This window comes from Notamacropus eugenii, chromosome 6 (assembly GCF_028372415.1).
Source record: "Notamacropus eugenii isolate mMacEug1 chromosome 6, mMacEug1.pri_v2, whole genome shotgun sequence".
Classification (NCBI taxonomy): domain Eukaryota; kingdom Metazoa; phylum Chordata; class Mammalia; order Diprotodontia; family Macropodidae; genus Notamacropus; species Notamacropus eugenii.
The window spans coordinates 177,659,354-177,679,761 of NC_092877.1; the positions used below are offsets into that span (position 1 = coordinate 177,659,354).

General features: G+C 33.3%; 1 protein-coding gene across 5 annotated transcripts in view; it reads right to left on the reverse strand.

The window, feature by feature from the left end:
* The window catches only part of ROBO1 (roundabout guidance receptor 1), a 1,297,074-nt gene that overhangs the window by 37,254 nt on the left and 1,239,412 nt on the right, over positions 1-20,408 (reverse strand). For 3 of the 5 annotated variants that reach the window (XM_072621627.1, XM_072621630.1, XM_072621626.1), the window contains 4 exons: positions 18,332-18,358; positions 16,868-16,910; positions 11,043-11,197; positions 1,384-1,719 (listed from right to left, as the gene is read on the reverse strand). In XM_072621627.1, the coding sequence (XP_072477728.1) occupies positions 1,384-1,719; positions 11,043-11,197; positions 16,868-16,910; positions 18,332-18,358 (561 nt within the window). The remainder of the gene's footprint in view (positions 1-1,383; positions 1,720-11,042; positions 11,198-16,867; positions 16,911-18,331; positions 18,359-20,408) is intronic. The other 2 variants (XM_072621629.1, XM_072621631.1) reach the window with 2 other exon arrangements.

The following is a 20,408-nucleotide window of genomic DNA, read 5'->3' on the forward strand; positions in this document are numbered from 1 at the left end:
CTCACTTCAAAGTTAAAACATCAAATTAACAAGGAAAAATAAAATGCTTTTTTTTGGTTTACAAAGAATCCTGGGCATATAAAATTGCTGATTTTAGTTCCTTCCCCTGCAGAATTACTTGCCATGTACTCTCTATTTATCTTGTGTGCAGTTATTTATGTTTGTCTCTTTCATTAGAATGTGGGCTCATTGAAGACAGGAAGTGTTTTTATCTTTGTTTGTATCCCCAGTGCTGAGCACAGTGACTCCCACATAGTAAGTTTAAATACTTTTAGATTGACTGACTGATAGGAATTTTCTTTTGGAATACCTTGTTAATGCTCAAGATTTCACTTTGAAGAAGTCAAGTGTATTCAATCAAGTATCTAAAATAAAATGTTGATTTTCTTTGAACATATACCCCCAAAATGTCCGTGCCTTCTCAAAATACGTAAAATTATAACAATTTTCTTTCCTAGAATTACAACTTTGCAAAATAGTTTATTTAACCTGATAGCTAAAGAATCAATAAGAAATCAAAAACCTCTCTCTTCTAATTTGCATATTACATTACAGAAAGCTCTTCTGTAAACTAAAAATAATATTTCTTTGTTCTGTTAACACAAAATTCAACTTTTTTTTTGCTTTTGTACTGACAGACTTCAATCAAGAGGCATGATAAAGTAGAAAAAAGTTCTGAGTATGGCATCAAAGGGCATGGGTTCAATTCCTAGTTCTGCTAGTGTGACTTTGGGCAATCCGCTAATTTTTCTGGACCCAATTTTCTCAACTGTAAAATTAGGGTGTTGGACCAGATAGAGTCTAAAGTCCCCTCTGTCTTTAAATCTACAATCACATGATATACTCAGGCATAGAGAGGCTAGGCCAAGAAAAGATATTTAGTTTCTAGAATTGTGCACTATATTTGGCCTAATGAATATATGATATAGTAGGAATGCAATCGATGGAATCACTTTGACAGTTCAAACTTAATTTAAATACTTTTATTTAGTTTATATCAAAATGCCATTAATTTATATGACAATGTAGAAGTAATTATCTTACACCTATGAGTCAAAATAAAAAGATGGTCTATTTAAAATGTGAGATATTTTGACTGTTGTACATCTGTTTTATACATAAGACTGTGCTAACCAATTCCTCATTGACTATTAACTTTAATCTCAAAGCCATATGAAAACATTTAATTCCATTACAGCTGCTTATTTGTTACAATAAATTCAATCTTCAAAGGTTGTTGTAGCACTAATGAACTCTTTGATACTGATAATTGGTAATTTTGAAATTCTTGAAAGAGAAAAGTCTATTAACACAAGAAGTCTACCCTTGCTAGCTCCAACACACCAAATAAAAAAGGATGGAAGGAGAAGCAAAACTCTTCACCTTTGTTTAATTTGTTTTGCTCCATAATGTTATACTGAATAGGTGCCACTTCCTGCTTTTGCTGACTAGAGGGTTTCCAGTGTTTCTCATTGGAATCTCCACTGCCATTGTTAACGTTGTTACTGATGTTGGACTGGATGAGCTGAGTGGTGGCATAAGGAGTGGGCTGCCCTGATGCATTAACAAAGCGGCCATCCTTCAGGTTTGGGCTATTGAAGGTTTTCATCTCATTGATCTTGTTGCTTAGGTCCACGTCACCGTACCCGGTAGGCTCAGGCAGCATCAGATTGGTTTGTTTGTTATCCAGCTGGTTGTTGTAATTTGCTATACAATCAGCTAAACCACAGGGAAAGAAAAAGGAAAAGGTTATTCCCTTGGGTTACAGGTACATATCTTTAAGGGCACTACCTTTTACAAATTGCTCTGTGTATCACAGGGATACTATTTCCATGGAACAGTAATGGATTTGTAATTTAAAAGTCTATAAGTCAGTTATAGATTTACCATGTACCAGAACTGTATTAAGCACTGAGGATACAAAGAAAACCAAAACACAGACTTCCTATTTATTTTAAGGCATGTGAAAAAGGCTAAGGGAAAAAGGAAAATAAGCGCAATGACTATCTTTGAACTTCTGATACTAAAAAGTACACTCCCATTTAAAGATTTCTTCTTTCTGCAATGTTACTAATACTAATACCAGTGCTGATGGAATCATACAATAAAAACCTAAAAAAAAAACTTAAGTTGCATTAAACTCGGATTGATGACTATGCAAAAATTGGTTGTGAAACCTGAGGAACACAAGGGACATATATCGAAAAAGAATGAAAGTTTCTTTTCAAAGTAACAAAAAATTTTAAACTGAAAGGTACCACAACTTATTGGAGAATGGTTAAACAAATTAAGGAATATGAATATAATGGAAACATTTTGTGCCCTGAGAAATTACACAATGGACAGTTTCGAAAAAAACTGGGAAGACTTTAGTAAACTGTTACAGAGTGAAGCACAAGTAGGAATAAAACTTATACAATGACAATATACAAGAAACATAACTTTAAAAGACTTTAGAACTCTGCTCAATGAATTGACAAAGCAAGATACCAGAGGACCAAAAATGAAGCATGAACCACCTCCTAACAGAGATGTCCAATGAGATATACATTTTTGAAAATGGATGATGTGGAAATTGGTTTTCCTTAACCATATACTGTATGTTATGAAGGTTTTCTTGTTTTCTGGTTGTTGTTGGCTCAATGGGGGATGAAGAAAGGAAATAAATATTTGTTAATTGGGAAAAAATTTAAAAGGAAATTCACGACAAAGATTATTTCACTAGACAAAGATTAGAACTTGCGAATGAATCTATCTCTAAATGAGGATAAATTGGACTTAATTTTGACAAATAAAGCAACAATAGTAGAAGTCAGTGGGCCAAAAAACTTTATAAGAAGAAGAAATAAATCTGTTGCTTTTTGGGGATAGGTATCCAGAAAGTGAACTTTCCATCACTTGTAAAACTGGATGACCACTGCCCACTTCTGGTGATTCACATGGGTACGAATGGATAACGCCAGAAGGAATTTATGAAGGATTTCTAAAAATCAGGAAGTCGTGGGCAAGACATTGCTTTCATTGAAGACAAAGGCATCAGAAGCCATCCTTACTCTCAAGAGAACAGAAGAGCATCAGAAGAGAAAGATTAGAGAAGTTAACTGATTAAGAGGACAAAGGAAGCACATGCATGTGAGAAAATCCAGGAGTCAGGGAAAGGAAGGATGGTAGAAGATGGAAAAAAGAATGTGGGTGAAGATAATGGGGGCAAAAAGAGACGCACTATCATCATTGAAGTCTGTTACTGAGCACCTGTATATGGGAAATAAATGGGACGTGTGAAATCTCAAACCTGCTTTCTCAGGAGGCTTACATTCTATTATTTATATTCAATTTAAAATGGTGCTACTGTGTTAATGATCTGAAGATCATTAAATATGAAAAAGTGATAGGATGATGGTTTATCACTAGTTCTTTCATATCTGAATTTCACTGAAAATAATGATAAATATTAATAATAAGCTTTAAGGTCTTCAAAAAGCTTTACAAATATAATCTCATTTGAGCCTTATTATAACCTCATGAAATAATAACTACAGATACTATTATCTCCATTTTACAGATGAGAAAATTGAGTAGATAGATAGACAGATGGATAGATAGACAGATGGATGGATGGATGGATAGTGACTTGCCAGGGTCACAGAGTTACTGAGCATCCAGGGCTAGATTTATATTCTTCCTAACTCTTGAGTCCTACACTCTACCATGCTGATTTAAGTTTAACACAGAGATATGTAGTGATGGAGAACTTTAACTTTCCAGATATCTGACAGAGTTCTCTCTCTGTCCAAAGCAGAACAGGTAATTTCTTGACACTCTCTCAAATAATTTTGACCACTGAAAGCTGGAAGAACCAACAAGGGAAAATTCAATTATCAGTATGATTCTCACTAATGAAAGGAGGAATTGGTTGCTGAGGTGGAACCTTGGAAGTAAGTGATTAATCCATCTTAGAATTTGTGTTAAGGAGGGAAAGGAACACTCTAACATGCATTTTAGATTTTAGGGGAGCAGATTTCAAAGGGTGTAGCTAAAGAAAAAGTAGGAGTCTACATGGGAAGTCAACCCAGAGAGGATGGGAAGCTCACAAAAAAAGACATTCTGAAGGCATACAGGGAAAAAATTATGAAAAGGAGGAAAAGGGAGAGGTTACATTTAAAATGTATAAAAGGTATAAATCCTCTGAGAATTCACAAAAAAATTTAGATGATAGAGACATGAACAAAGATGGAAGTAAAGATGAGAAATTGTAGACAAACTGAACTTGGCAAGGAGAGCAAATAACAAAAAAAAAAACAAAACTTGGGGAAAAAGGACCCAGGAAGGGATAGGATCAATGATTGGGAAGAAGGAGACTGTCACAATAGATGACAGAGGGAAGGCAGACATGTTCAACTATTGCTTTGTTTCTCATTTCTCTGTCAGAGAGAATGGTCACTGGGTGGAAAGCACAGAACGAAAATAGGTAAGAGTGCAATGCTACCCAATATAATAATGAGAGCACCTATCTACCTTTGATGAGGAAGGCTCATGTGAAATATGTCACTGGGTATAGAAAGAACTGGCCAATTGATTACTCAGTCACAATCATGGAGGATAAGACTGGACTGGATTGGAGTCAAGCAAATCCTATTCTGATTCCATGAAAAGGAAAGAGAGTAGAGCCTGAAAACCATATGCCAGTGAGCCTGATTTCAATTTCTTGTAAGATTCTGGAATGCATTATTCAATATGTATTTAGTGTATAGGATGTATTATTTACTTAAGTTCTGAAAAAGGAAATCACGATTACAAAAAAATCTCATCATAAAAGTTTCATAAAAAATAGATCATTCCAGGCTAGTACAATCTCCTTTTTTTAATGTGTTTAAGAGATGGGTAGATGATAGGGAAAATTCTTTGGATCTAATCTATCTTGATTTCAACAAAGCATCTGAGAAATGTAGCAAGCTATTTTTGTGGACAAAATGAAGAGATGTGGGCTAGACAATGGATATGTCTGTAATCAACTAAATGGAGAAATTACTACCAGTGCTATTTTAGCTTGGGAAGACATCTCTAGTGTAACGTCCCAGGGATCTGTGCTTGTCCATATGCAGTTTAACATTTTTATCAATGTCTTGGATAAAGACTGAGATGACATGCTTGTCAAATTTAAAAATGACAAAAATCTTGCAGGGATAGCTAACTTGTTAATTAGGTGACAGAATGTAAATGCAAAAAAGATCCTGAGAGGATAGAACTTTGAATCAAATCTAACAAAGTATAATCATTATGTCTTACATCTAAAAAAAATCAAAATTAAACATTTCACAGATAAAAATAAAAATAAATGGCTAGACTGCCTTTAATATGAACAAGATCTAGAAGTATTAGTAACTTCAAGCTTAATGTTATTCAGTAGTATATGTTGCAGTGAATCAGGGCTTCTCAGGCCAGGCTGGTATCTCAGATTTGAGAATAGAATGAAATGAGGGACATATACGTAGTGCCTCCTAATAGTTAACAAAAATAGATTTCCTTAGCCAAACAGTGAAATGACATTCAGAACACGCTAACGATATTCAGACAAGGGTAGTGTGTTGATTTAGTTAAAAGCAGCTTCTCTGCCTCTATGGTAGTCTACTAGTCAAACTTCAAGGCCCTATTGGGAGTTCTTTGTGGCTTTTTTTAACTCAGGCCACCAAAAAGGTATGTCAATGGAGCAGGACTTAATCTCCTGATATTCCTTCTTTCCAGTCAAGTATCAGGGTTAATTTTCAATACATTTCAAGGAAAAGAACAACTGTAGCCTATATTGCAGAGGATGCTGATAAATATTTCTCTTATCACATATAGAATCAAAAAGTATAATTTGATCCTACATTAGGAAAAGCATAGTGTCTAGGACTAGGGAGAACACATTCCTGCTGTATTCTCTTCTGGTCAAACTCTATGAGCTAATGAGCACCCAAAGTAATGTAACCAGAATGGTGAAGGACATGGAGATCTTTTACATAGAGATTAAATGAATATATTTAACCTAAAGTAGAGCTGAGGAGTCATAAAGTTGTCTTCAAGTTGTTGAAGGGCTGTTGTATGGAAGCAAAATTAGGCTTATTCTGTTTGGTCCTCAGAGGACAGGAATAGGTGCAGTGGGCAGTTTCTGTTGTCTTTCAGGGGAAACAAAAATAAAAATAATTTCCTAACAACTAAATTATTCTGAAGTGGAATGGTTGCTCAGGAAGTAGTAAGCAGGTTTCCATTCACTGAAGATCTTCAAGTATAGGCTAGATAACTTGACAAGTTATTATAGAAGGCATTATTTTTATGATATTAGTTAGAGAAAATGACTTTAGAGTCTTTTCCAACTCTAGGCTTCTGTGATTCTCTAAATTATAATATGTTAATCATTTTAGAAATTCATACTGACAGATTCTTTGGACTATCAAAACACCACCAGTAGTGCAGGGGAAAAAAAACCCTATTTTTAATGACTCACGAGAGATGGTAGAACGTAGATTCAAGTTCTACCTCTGATATATCTTTGCTGTGTGTCTCTGAGCAACTCACCTAAACTCTTATTGTTTCAGGAAACATTCTAGAGCTCTGTGCTGCAAAAAAAACCAACAAAAAAACAAAACCCGTGTTCATTTATATAGGGGGAGTGAATTTTCTCACTGGTAACTTCATATACCAAATGAATTCACAAGTCTGGGTCAAATAAATACTAAGATAAATAGATAAACAAACAAATGACTAGGGAGGTTCACACAACCAGTAGCATAAAATTTTAAAAAATGAATTTTTCCCTCCCTTAATTACTAATCCATTACTCAAGTAATTTTTATGGGATTGTATGTTCCATGATGGCAACAATCATATCTTATTTCATAATTTTATTCACAGAAACTTATACCTTTTCTTACAACTAGCAGGTGTTTAAAAATCTAATGTATTGAACACCACTAGTAATTAACCAGCTCTCAAACTGGATGACAAATTTGGAACAATTTAAAGTCTCAGTTTTGAAATGTTCAAATAAAATCTTATAAATATTCAGAACAAAATTCTGCGGCAAGCAGAGACTTTCATAACAGAAAAATAAAACCAATACAAATGAAAATAATGTATCTTGCTTCATCCATTTGTATCTTCAATATGTAGTACTAAATTTGACAAGTCATCTTTATCACAATATTTAATTTTACATTATAAGTCATTTTGTAAATTACTGAAGACAGAATAAAAGCTATATAAAGAAAAAATTGAATACACTTTTCACTTTACTTTGTGTTCATTCAATTGTAAAACGGGAAGATGGTTCTTGATTTTGCTAGCTCTCTGACAAGAGTAACTATTTCTAATCACCATGTCCAGATGTTTACTTCTTTAGAAACATTAAAAATGCTGCACGTGATTTTGTTCATTTAATTTTATTTTGAATACATTTTCAATATTTGATGCATCCATGGTCTCACTGATGGCAAAGGTGCTCTCTCCAATAGTGAAAAACACAATCTACAAATTATTTTTCACCCTCTTCGAGTCTTGCCCATTCTTGTCCAAGATTCTCTAAATCTCCTAGAGAGGATCCATCCAAAAGACTGGAGGTCTTCCTTTGGTGTTCCTATTATTCTGAGGATGCCAATATAGCACCTCAGCCCTTCTGCTACCTCTTATTCTTGTTATATGACAAGCTCACTCTCTCTGTTATATATGTCCTTGATAATGTCTTAGGATAATTTGTATGCAAGTCCTTGTTGATAATATGGTGCAGCGTTACTTATACACAGCATATACCAATGCCCTCCTCTAGTTCTTCTGAGATAATATGCTGATTTTCTACAACCATATGGCTTCACCAGAAGAATACAGATGTTCTTTTGAAACTGCCAGCAATTTCACATAACTGAAAATGCTACACAATGACCCAAATGTAATCTAGTTTAATCTCCTTTAAAAAAAGTTTCCTACTCCTGCTTGTACATTTGTATGTGCCCATACATACCTATGCATACGCACATACATAATGAGAGACTAACTCAGTAGGTCTGTTCATTCCACTGCATGCTATCATTCTGGAAATATGTCATCCCATTTTGATTTCTCCATCTAGTATAAAGAGCACCGGTTTTGGAGTCAGAAAGACTTTCTGACACTTTCTAGCTATGTGACCATGGGCAAGTCACATAATCTCTGTTTGCCTTACTTTCCTCAACTGTAAAATGGGAAATGACAGTACTTACATTGCAGGGTTATTGTGAAGATCAAATAAGACAACATTTGTAAAGTGCTGAGCACATAAAGGTGATATATAAATGCATATTCCTTTCCCTTCCCTCCCTAGGCAAATCCCTTTTAAATGGCTTGGATGTATTTCACTGAGAACATTTCAGATCTCAACACAGCAACACAACATCGAAAACAGGAGAATTTGATGAACCTTGGTCTTAACAGTCACTTGCTATTTTATCTGTACTTAAACAAGACTTTCTGCATGCCATTAGCAAACACTATTCTTTGCTGAGAGTTAATACTCAACAGATCATTGAATAAAGTTAACCTTTGTCACTGTATCTGTCATAAAACATTGAATGATTTTAACATGGACAGGTGAGGCAGCTTGTCTGAATGGAGCCTTTAAGGTAACATTTTGTTATACTGAGATAATACATTTTTGTACTTTATAAACAATACATGAATTGAGAATTAATAACAATATTTTGATCAGTAGGATGAAGAAAATACACTTTAATCCTACTATACCTCTTGATTTGATCTGCTGTAACAAGTTGAAGCAATGGCACTTTAGATGGCAGAAGAATATTGCTTGGTCTGACAAATTACAAACAAAAGAAATCTGTCCCAAGGCAATAAGTCTTATTTGAAGGATTTTTGATTCTGTCAATGTGAGTGTTCCCCTTTAAGGAAATCCATTAAAGAATTCAGTGAACAAAAAGTTCATCACCATGTGTCCATCTGTATGACAGTTAAAGACAAAGTAGCTCAAAGCTATCTACAGAACAGGAAAGGTCAGCAATGGTGTTGGTTGTTTTTTCAGAAGAGGACAAGTTAAGACATCATTACCGACTCATATGATTATTTTCTCATCCCTACAAAATCTTTATAAAAATGGTCTATGGATGGAAGCAGCAAAGGTATCCTGGAGAACAGAAGAAAAAAAGCTGGCTTTGGCAGATGCTTTTGTAGAGCTGACTACATCTTCAGAGTGGCATATTTTTCTTTCTGTTTTAAATTTACATGCACTGCTATTTTCAATATACAACTTCCTATAATCCTTTCTTCATTTTCCTTTCCTCCTGTAAGGCACAGAGTAGTAATAGGGCTTCTATTTTTTTTTTTTCTATTTCTATGTCCTTTTCTTCTTTTTCTTTAGTTTAAGGGATAATGCTTTCTCCTTTGCTTTGATTTTCTGAGGGACTATTTGGAATCATAATGAACAAAAGAAAAACTACTTCTTATTTATCAAAAGTTGAATTTTAATTAATTTTCTTAGGAAAAGTAGCAGTGATTGAAGAAATTGGTTCAGTATAACTAATTTCCATGAAATCTATTCTCTCCCAACAAGAATTTTTAAAATAGCAGAAATATAAGAATGTATGTTGTTTAAGTTGATTTTTAAAAACTGCTTTTAAACTTTATATATTTTATTAAATCACAATGAGTGATGGGAAAATATTTTAATCTACTAAACTTGGTAAATAATGTTTATGAATTCATTCATTTCAAAGACTTTCTCTTGCTGACTATGTCACTAAAAAGAGTAGAGTAGGAGTTCATTAAAAATCTTGGGGCTAAAACTGAGTAAAAGTCTAGATTCTATGGATCTTTTCAGGACTGATTCAAGTTTTACTTTAACCATGACATTTTTCAATTAGACACAGCACAACAATTTACAACCTAAATATATGTTATGTCACAGTCACTTCAGGCTTATTTTATCTATTTAAGCATGTTGTAAGTTCTTCAAAAACAAGGATCATGTCATATGCATTTCTTGTATCCACACAGCACTTAGTATATAAAGAAGGTCCTTAATAAATACCTTGACTGAGTGAAAGTACAATTTGAAATTTATTTTATCTTAATAATCTTATTCAGGTCTCAAAAATGCCTCAATACAAAGGGCTATTGTAGCATGAAGGTGTCCCCTTGTTCTCATGAGGACTACCATTGAAACAGATGTTGAAGGTGCTATACCAAGGTGGAAAGAATAAGGAGAGACCTAACAACAAATTCTGTGGTTGTATAAAAGGACCAGTGAAGAGAGGTTCATCTCTAGGGCTGACCAAGAGGTGGTGAATTTTTTCAACAACAGCAATTCATGAATGTCATCTACTAAGGTATTGAGAGATCAAAATCTATGCTAATGGATTTAGTACCTAGAGGGATGAAATCAAAACACTTAAAAAAGATCAAAGCATTTTATCTGAATTTGAATGAGAGGCATTGTCCTAGCATGGTTTCTTAAGTGGAAGAAAATGGAGTTTCAGATGGTGTTCTTTGTTAAAAAAAGACAATGTAGGGGCTACAACCTAGATATTTCCTGATACAATGGAGAAGATAGGAAATACTATTTGATACTTTTGCCACTTTGCCAAGAAATCCCATCCCTGCCCTTAAAATTTTAAATCATACCTTGCTGGAAGTTAGCATTTTGGGACCAACCAAGTATAAGTATAGGCCAATTTATCTTGGAAATTTGTGTGCCACAAAAACACAACTTAGCTACAAATAATAGTTTATTTAAAACATTTCATACAGCCAAGATCTTGTACAACAAAACAATATGGACTCTTCAAATACATCCTAATAGATTTCATCTTCAGCTATAATGAATTAAGAAACAAAAGAAATATAGAAATTATAAGGGCATTTTACTTTAGCAGGTAAAACCTTAAGGATGTATGAATATGTGACTGTGTGTGTGTGTGTGTGTGTGTGTGTGTGTGCACGCGCACACGCGCATAGGTGATGGTAGTGGGAACTTAATCCAATTTTCAAAATACATAGAGAATGAAGACCATGTATCTAACCTGGGCGGCTATAAGTAGTCAGGTTGCTATCACTGTTTCCATTGCTTGCTGTACAACAGGTGATTGAGCAGTCATTGTGATTATTTCCAGTATTGGGCCAAGTATCTGCTAGCCATGGCTGAGTGACAGGTTCATTGATATTGAGAAGTCCTGGCCTTTAAAAAAAAAATGCAAATGTTACAAGCATAAGCAACAAAACCTTTTATATGTCTGGCAAACAGAACAGTGGTATTAGACTTAGAGATTATAGAAAGGTTAGTTCGTGAACTGCATAGAAGTATTCTATGAAATCACAATTCCATGAATCACACAATCATAACATCTTAAGATTTGGAGAGCCCATAGAGACAGATCACCTAGTCAAAATCTATGTAGAAAGTGAGGGTAAGTCAGAAAACTAAAATAATCCTGATTTGCACCTGAGTATCCTTTTTTCCAGGAAAACAAACTTCTGGAAAAAGGGTTGTAAAATAAATATTAGATTTCTAAACCAAAACCATAATATTTGTCACCAAAGTGTATCAATTCGGTTTTTAGTAGCCCAAACTGTATTCCCAGGCTATGCACTTTATTTAGGATACATTTGAAAAAGTATTTTATTAGAGTGATTTCTCCCTAAATTTTATAAATGAATGTCATTTTATTCAAAACTATGGGCCACTCATATTAAGTACATGTTTTCATTCAAAATAATCCAGAACTGTGGCATTTTGACTGTCTTGTTCAGTGTACTTTTCTGAAGGTCTGTCACAATGTTTTGATGGCAACCTTACAAAATAGCACATATCCATCATAAGTATAGAAAAACCACTTAATTAAACTGGGCAGGGGGAGAGACAGGTGTTCACCATAAGAAATAAAATGTTTTCTTTTTGTAATAGAGGTTTGGGACCAACAGTGCCAATGAATGAAATGGAGATAAAAAATGCCATTCTTCAATATATACACCAAATGATCATCCAGTAAAAAGAGCTAATGATTTGCTATCAAAAAAGTCAACAGTATAAATTCTATTAAAAACACTGTTTTTATTTTCTTTGTTACTGTAAAAAAAACTGTTCTTCAGTTAACCTATGAATAACAATGTAACATCTTTCCATGAATTCTACTCTGTGTTTAGTCAACAAAAGAAAGACGTTACAAAAAAGGTGGTCACTTTTAAAATAATTTCTTGCAAAATCTGATGCCTAGATTTTGATATCTATGAAATTCCCTACACATTTTCCCCAAAATGTGTATGCAAGTCAGAATGGGATTTCAATGAAGTCTTAGAATTCATAATCCTTTTAATATAAAGAAAACAGCAATCAAATTAGTCCTACCTCATATTCTAGGAAAAAGTAATTGTGAAATTAGTTATTTACACATCCAAATGTAATGAACCATATCTGTTTTTCCAGTCCAATCACCAAATCTGCTTCCTACATGTTGAGATGACTTAACACTTCTAGAACAGTTAGAATTTTTACTAATTAGAAGCTAGACTAAAGATGTGACTTGGAGGATAAGATACACTATTAAGCAGTTCAACATCTAAATTACCTCATTTACAGCAAGTGTTTTACAAATTTCAAAATATTATGTGTTAGTTTCTATTAATATTATTACATAGCTCAGTAGGCCTTATCTTCTGAACAGTTTTTAAAATAAAATGAATACTTCAGAACTGAAATTTTATAATTATGTGTCTATTCACTAACGCAAGACACTTAAAACTTGTGTGCATTCTAACAGAGAAATTTGAGATTTATTTTGTAAAGCTCCTCCCATTTTATAATTACATTTACATCATCAGATGATCTCTAATGCCTTTTTCAGCTCTAAATGCTTTTCTTCTTAAAATAAATTTTATTGACACTTTTCATTATTACATCTTTTAGAATCCCAATTCTTCCCTCTCCTTTCTTCCTCCACCCTGAGCCCCATATCTTATAAAACAAGTGAAAAAGAACAGGGAAAAAAAAAACAAAACACCAGTTCAGAAAAAATAAGCAACATATTAAAATATCTAACATGATAGTCAATGTTTCGCATTCACAGTTCCATACTCCTACAGAAATGCATTTTTAGGGGTCTTTGGGGTATTGTGTGTTTGTATTTCAGGGACAGGGCAGGTCAAGTCAAGAAGTGACATCTTATGATGCTCTAAATGTTGAGGGGGAAAATGGATTTGTTTTGTAATCCAAGTATTGTACATATGAACAATGTTCCTTTACCATCTTCCTCTTAAAAAAAGAAAAGTAGCAGCACAGAAATTACAAAGGCGGAACAGAAGTCAGAAGCACGGATAAATTAACCAGATTCCAAATCAGCTATAAAAAAGGAATAATTTAAAAATATTGAGAAGTCTTTATAGCAAAATAAGTTACATATTCTGCTCCTTATAGAATTCAAAGTTCCAATGCTTAAGGAAGCATCCAGAATATCTACCTTACAGCAGGTATTATGAACAAATTTGTGATTTATTCTTCTATTTAGAAAGGCAATGAGAAATACAGAGGAGAGAGGGCCGGTTCCACATCTAACATATGCTAGCTATCTGACAATGGGAAAGGCACTAAAGCCCTTCAGTAATGGAGGCAATTCTAGGATTGTAAACTGCAGTTAAGTTCTTAATTTACATTACCTGTACCAATAGAATAACACGTGCAAACCAAAATACAGAGACATAGACATAAATGGATATGGGGATGTATTCTTCAGTTTAGATATCAATTTCAAAGCTAATCATTTGCTTTAGGATTTCCATTTTATGATAGAAAGCTAATTTCAGATAACCTTTTATAAAGCTGTGAGAAAAGCAGAAAGATTTAAATGAACAACTCGGCATGTAAACTTCCTATTTTAAACTTAAAAAACAAATTAATATGGTTCACAAATCAATTCCTCAGAAACTTCAAAGGTAGACAAACTGGTGGTGGTTCTACAGTCTGAAAATAAGCAGTAGAAGTAGCAGATCACATCGTCAGTACACGGATATTCTGAATATGACTACTGAATGAAGGCATCAAAAAAACAAACAAAAAAAAAGCCAATCACTTTGATGGGCCCTATACAGTGTTGTTCCCCACCTTCTTGGCCACGTTTGGGGTCTTTTATGTGTATTTTAAAGAACTCGCATTTTTGAACATTATTATAAATAATATATATAAGATTATTTATAATATATAATATAAATAATATATAATAAATATAAATAAATAAATGATAATAAATAAATAATATAAATTCTTTTCTTGTTCCCATAATGTCAAGGGGCATGCTTGCTTATAAAGAGGAAAAGGGATACATGCATGCACATTTTATACCTACATGAGGAATACATGCACATGTAGGTTGTATACATATACAACATAAACATGCACACATATATGACTGTCCCTACCCTCAAGAAACTTCTATTTTACTCAAAGGAAGAAAATACAGGTAAAGAAAAAGAATATATATGGGGGAGAGGAAGGGGGGAAACCGGGGGAGGGGGAGTGGAAAGAGAGAGAGAGAGAGAGCTCAGAACTAGGAAGGTCAGCTCCATTGCCTCCTTTGAGCTTAGTGTCCATACGGCTTTGTAGTCTGGTGGTGATTTACAAGGTAAAAGCAGGAAAAGAGTATGGGTGTTTAATATGTCTAAACTATGTCTAAAATATTTAATTTTACTTAGCTGATCAACATCATATGATTAAGGAAACTACTCTGGCTTTTGTTTGCTCTATTTCTGTAGAAAGGAATTTTTTTTTTTTTAATGTCGTCCCCCCCCATCCCAGGCTCATTATATCTCTTTGATGCTTTATATTATAATGTGAGGGTTAAGATGGCATTTTTTTCTCCTGGAGGGCCAATTAAGAATATTTAAGAGGAGAGGGGCTGAAGAGTAATTTTTACTTAACTCCATTGGGTCACTCCAATGCAAGCACACCTACTAGCTAGCTTCCATTACCAATAAAATGAGAAAGATGTTTTTAGTTCTATCAAACCCAAATTTTTATTTTTAAAAGCATTTAGAATTACAGAATTTAGAGATCTGAAGAGGCCTTGAAATATTCATTAACTTCTTCATTTTACACAGGAAAAAACTGAAGCACAGAAATCTAGAACCCAAGGCTATGGACACCCAGAATTCAGGTCTTTTCACATTATTTGGGGGACTTGGAATTAGTAAATTTTCAGTTAACACTCTGTATATTTTAATTCACTGTGGAAAGAAAATTTATTTAAAACACTAAAAAACTTATTTAGAAACATAATATATGTAAGAGATAATATATATCCATATGTAATGCAATATATAAGACATCATTGATATACATATTTGTAATACATACATACATACATATGTTATATTTAAAACAAAAATAAATAGGATAATTCATGAATTGGAAATTCTGTATATGTTAACACTGTCCTGCTTCAGATATTTTCTTGTATTAGCAGTCTTTTTAATTAGATTATAAACTGAAGATCCAGAACCTGTTTCATACTTCTTCAGTATTGAACCTCCTTCACCAAAACCAAACCAAAACAAAAAAGCAAACATCCATCAACTGAGAAAATATTAGGTATCTGAGTAAGTACTTGCCAATGGATTGACTGGAGTTAGCAGAGCAGAGGTTTTTAATCAGAGTATACACAGATAGAGGGGTGACAAGACAAACAGATAAAAATAGACAGAGACACATTAACCTATTGACTGAGACTTTGTAAAGAACAAGTTCTGGAAATCAGAAGTTTGTTTTTTTTTTTTTTTTATGAATGCTTAAAACCACTGGCTATTCTAAAGGATGGAAAAATGTGTAGTTTTCATTCCTGAATTAAATTAATTGGGAAACAAAGAAAGGTAATTCTTAAAAAGAACCACTACCCTGCTGATATAAGATAGAAGATAAATACAGATAGGTATAGCAGAGCAAAGAAACCTGCATTACTGCCCCAGACATCAGTGTTTAATGCCAAATCCTCTTAACCATACTGCTTCTCCATTTTCTGGGTGCTCTTTTATAAATCATTCAAAATAGGTTTTACATGGAAGCTTCAGTTTAGTTTAGTTTGTATAGTATAAACTAGACATAATACAAACCCTTTTTGTTTTCTTAAAATTATCTTTCATGCTGGAAAGACATGCACAGGTGGCTTTTGATCACTCTGATGGAGTCAAACCTCTCAACAATTTGTGATCCTACTGTGCCTAATATCATTACCCATTAAATAATTATTAGTCCAGCAAACACATGTTTTATTTTCAATTTCAGTTCCATCTAAACGTTTATAGAATAAAGCTTTTTCACTAGTAATGTAACCCTGATTTTTTTCCTTTAGTACATCACTTATTTCAAGTGATGGCTTAAACTGTTCTACAAAGCCACAACAGAAATACAAAAAGTTATAAGCTGCTACCATGTTAAGCAGGTTTCGTGATAAACATTTTTTTCTTTTGTAGTATATATACAACAATGATATTTCTTAATCTTAATAAATGCCACAATTTAATTACTTTAATGCCTTTAATCATCTGTTAAATCAGCAAGTTCTTTCTTTCTCCAGTTAACGTGCTCCCTCTGGTGTTCATTTCCTAAAAACACATTGCTTTCAATCACAGCAACTGGGATGAAAGAGCTCAATTTGTGCAAGGAAACCATGTGCCCTATTGTTGAAAAGATATGAATCAAATTCTTCTATTTATCTAAACTTATGAAATAGTACAGAAATTAAGAAAATATTGATTACATACTTTCCTCCATCATTTCACATCCTTTATACTTAATGAATCTTAATTCAATACAATAAGATTTATTTTCTGCTCCTTAAAAATCTAAAATAAACAATGTAATTACCTGCCTCCACTGCTCACTGCTTCACCTCCTCTCTGATAAGTTACTAGAATATTACAAAAAAGAAATTAATTAATAATCATATTAAACACTGAAAACAATGCATTGATGAATACTTTTTAAAAGAGAATATTTTCTTTTTCTCTATCCAGAAGTCTAATGATAACATTCTCAAGTAGGGCAAAATAACTTTCTAGAGAAATTCATTTATTTTTAACCTATAACAAGGATTTTAGGAAACAACCATTTTCCTAAATGTGCCACCAAGACTGAAAACAGAATTCATTTGTTCATCCATTATTCCACAAAATACTAAATATCAAGTATATATCTCCACGTCAACGTTCCCATAATTATAGTTCCATTTCATGCATAATTTTATGATAAAACTATTCAATCTATGACTTTACTTGGAAAACTAAAATCTGTTAAAAAAACTAAAAAGAAATAATGTCTATGACAAACTGAAAAAGTACCACAGATAACCATCAAAAAGAAGAAAAAATCTACTATGCAAACATAAGTGACACTGCTAGCCCTCTGTGATTTATGTAATTCAGGTGAATTACTGTTATGCCTATGTACACCTTCCAAAGCATTCTTAAAAAGAACAAAGGGACAAAAAAAACAAACTAGCTTTCTGAAGGCAACAGCCAAATGCTTTAAATTTGCTTTATTTATTTATTTTTAAAAGTTATACATAGTCAGCTAGTCAAGGAGTTAAAAAGATAAGCTTCACTGCAAATCCTGATAGATTCAACAGCTGTGCATTTTCTTATTAGGAATGTATTTTTGAAATCTGCCAAATTCTCACCCTTATAAGAACTTCTAGCTGGAAGTCTGCAAGGGAGAGATAACTGCTTCCAGTGATTACAGTAACCACATTAAAACGTAGGAGAAGATGTTACAGGTAAGTCTTTTGCTAATGGTAATGTGAAAGAAGAGGGCCCTCTACCAAACAAACTGAGTAGACTTGATTATCAGGATCTTGACCCAAGAAAATGGAAAGCTTTATTCTCCAAGTATGCTGTACATTACAATTGACTTCTTTTAAAGGTTTATCCTATCGCAAAGAATTATACACAAGAGAAATTTATTTTTGAAAAATCTACCAAGTTCAAGTTGAAGAAAAGAGTGAAGTCAGAAAATAATCAAAAGTATTATTAGCATATTAACTCATGCTTGGGGTAGAAACATTGTGTGTCTCTAATAAAAACAGTGCAAACAAATAGTAAGATGCAATGTGGAGTCATGAATAAATAAATCTATTAAACAGATGAAAAGCAATGCCTAATATTTCTGTTCAAACACATGCCTGTCTGCTAGTATCAAATCAAGTATTTGATTTTAAGTATTTTTCATTCTTCCTCAGAGCAGCCTGGTTGGTTATACTAGAAAAAGGGCCACATAATAGTACAACACATGCAAAACCAACAAAGGACAGGGTGAGGGTAAGTGCATATATACCTGTTGGTGTGAAGGTAAAAGACGGGACTGAAAAATCAAAACAAAATATAAACCAGTTATTAAGCTGAAGAGAGAAGGGGAACATATCACATTAGTATAAATCGAGCAGACAGCTGAACATAAAACAAATGTAAATAACTAAGTCAGTTGTTCTGTCACACTGAGAGATGAATAAGACCACATTCGTGGTTAAAAAAGAAGCCTACCTCTAAAGGTACCAATGTGAAGTAGCTGACCTGGTAGGACACTCAGGAGAAGAGAGCCTGTGAATGACCCTCCATTTAGTAACATATTTTGCCCATAGTCTTAGTACAAACAAGAATCCTAAACTATTCATGATTTCCAAACACTGGATGATGGATTCTTGAACAAGTGTTGGCAAGGTCTTGTTTGAACTTTATCTACAGATCAGTAAATGAGCATGAAAAGGAGACTATTAAGGACTTAGGAGAAAAAATAGCAATCATAGGAACACAGGCAACCAAAAAATGGAATTGTTTCATTTCGAGTAAGTTCAACAAGAAATGTCTTACATGTCATTGCAGACGTAGAGTAAATGCTACATTTCCAATTGTTTATCATTATGGACAAATCATGGATGGACCAAAGCTTAGAAGACTTAAAATTGTGTCTTCTGCACTTTGTATTTAAAAACTCTGTCTGTCTACCAGTTTCTCTCTCTCTAAATCTATGTCTTGTGTATGTATGCATGTATGTATATCTGTGTATGTGTATGTATGTAATCTCCTACACATGACAGACTAACATTGGAATAATACCTCTAAAATAATACCTCTGAAAATCTTGACTCTCTCTCTGGAGTTATAAATCTTAATCTAATCAATAATGCCTGAAATAGAACTGCAGACCTTAAAAGTGGCGACCCTTGCCTCCCTTGTTCTTTCTGTCATTTCGCACTCCCTCTGTATGTAGCATGGCATTAGAGCAATTTCCATGTCATTTCATAGAGGGAAGAGACTGACTTATTTTTCAAGCTCTTAAAATTAATTTAAAGTCTGGTTTTGTAAAGGAAAAAAGTGTAACACAGACTTAATTTTGATACATAGGAAATGGAATACCAATTGCATATTTTATGGAAGAAAACAGTTAAATGTGTATTTTCCATTTCATATAGTTCTGATATTTCTATGAAATTTATTTTAGGATTAAGGCCTTTGGGATACAAATAGCATCCTTGTGAGCCCACTCCAGAAAACACAAGTTTTTCTGTATCTAAGCACACTATGTATTGAGAACAAAATACTGAAAACCTCAATATTGTTTATCCAATCCATGCACTGGATTCATTCTGTAGCCCAACAGTCAAGAATTTTATTGCGGGATTTCCCCCCAGTCAGGTCTTTTCAAACAGTAATTTAGCTACATTCAAAAATACAGAGCCATAGTAACCAGTCTTTGTAAATAAATAAATAAATAAATCGAAAGGCAATTTGAAACTACAGCTATTCAAACAGGAATGGAGTGCCTCACACATTAATTTTTCAGTCACAAGGACACAGGAAAAATAGGAAAGGTCCTTGTCATTACTTCTGTTAGACAACTGCTAACCTTCCATTTGAAGAATACAAAAGAAAATGAAAAGAGGTCAAACTAAATGAAATCTTCATGGCTAGTAGGACAAAGAACAACTTAATTCTCAAAGCTTCCATTAATAAACTGTCTTCCTGCCCAATATGAGTGAATATGTGTAGGTACTGAGATATTTTAACATGTCAGAGACGCAAAAAATGTTGAAAAAATTGTTAATAATGTTTATTATGTTTTAGCATGTTTTACAGATCAATAGGTTGTTCACATTTATTTCTTCAAAACATTTCGGATCTTTTTGTCTCGAAATTATGAACATGGTTTTTCATCAGGGTAGAAACAAACAGTGTTTTAAAAATCTCAAAATATAAAAAAATTATTTTTGAAGAAATGCCTTGAAGAAATTAAAATAAATTTAGAATTACTTCAAAGGTAACAATAAGGAAAAAGGCAGAAAGCATAATCAAATTCTTATCAAATTACATTTGTAATTATGTTCTATGATTTCTGCTAAAAAACCAGCTGGATG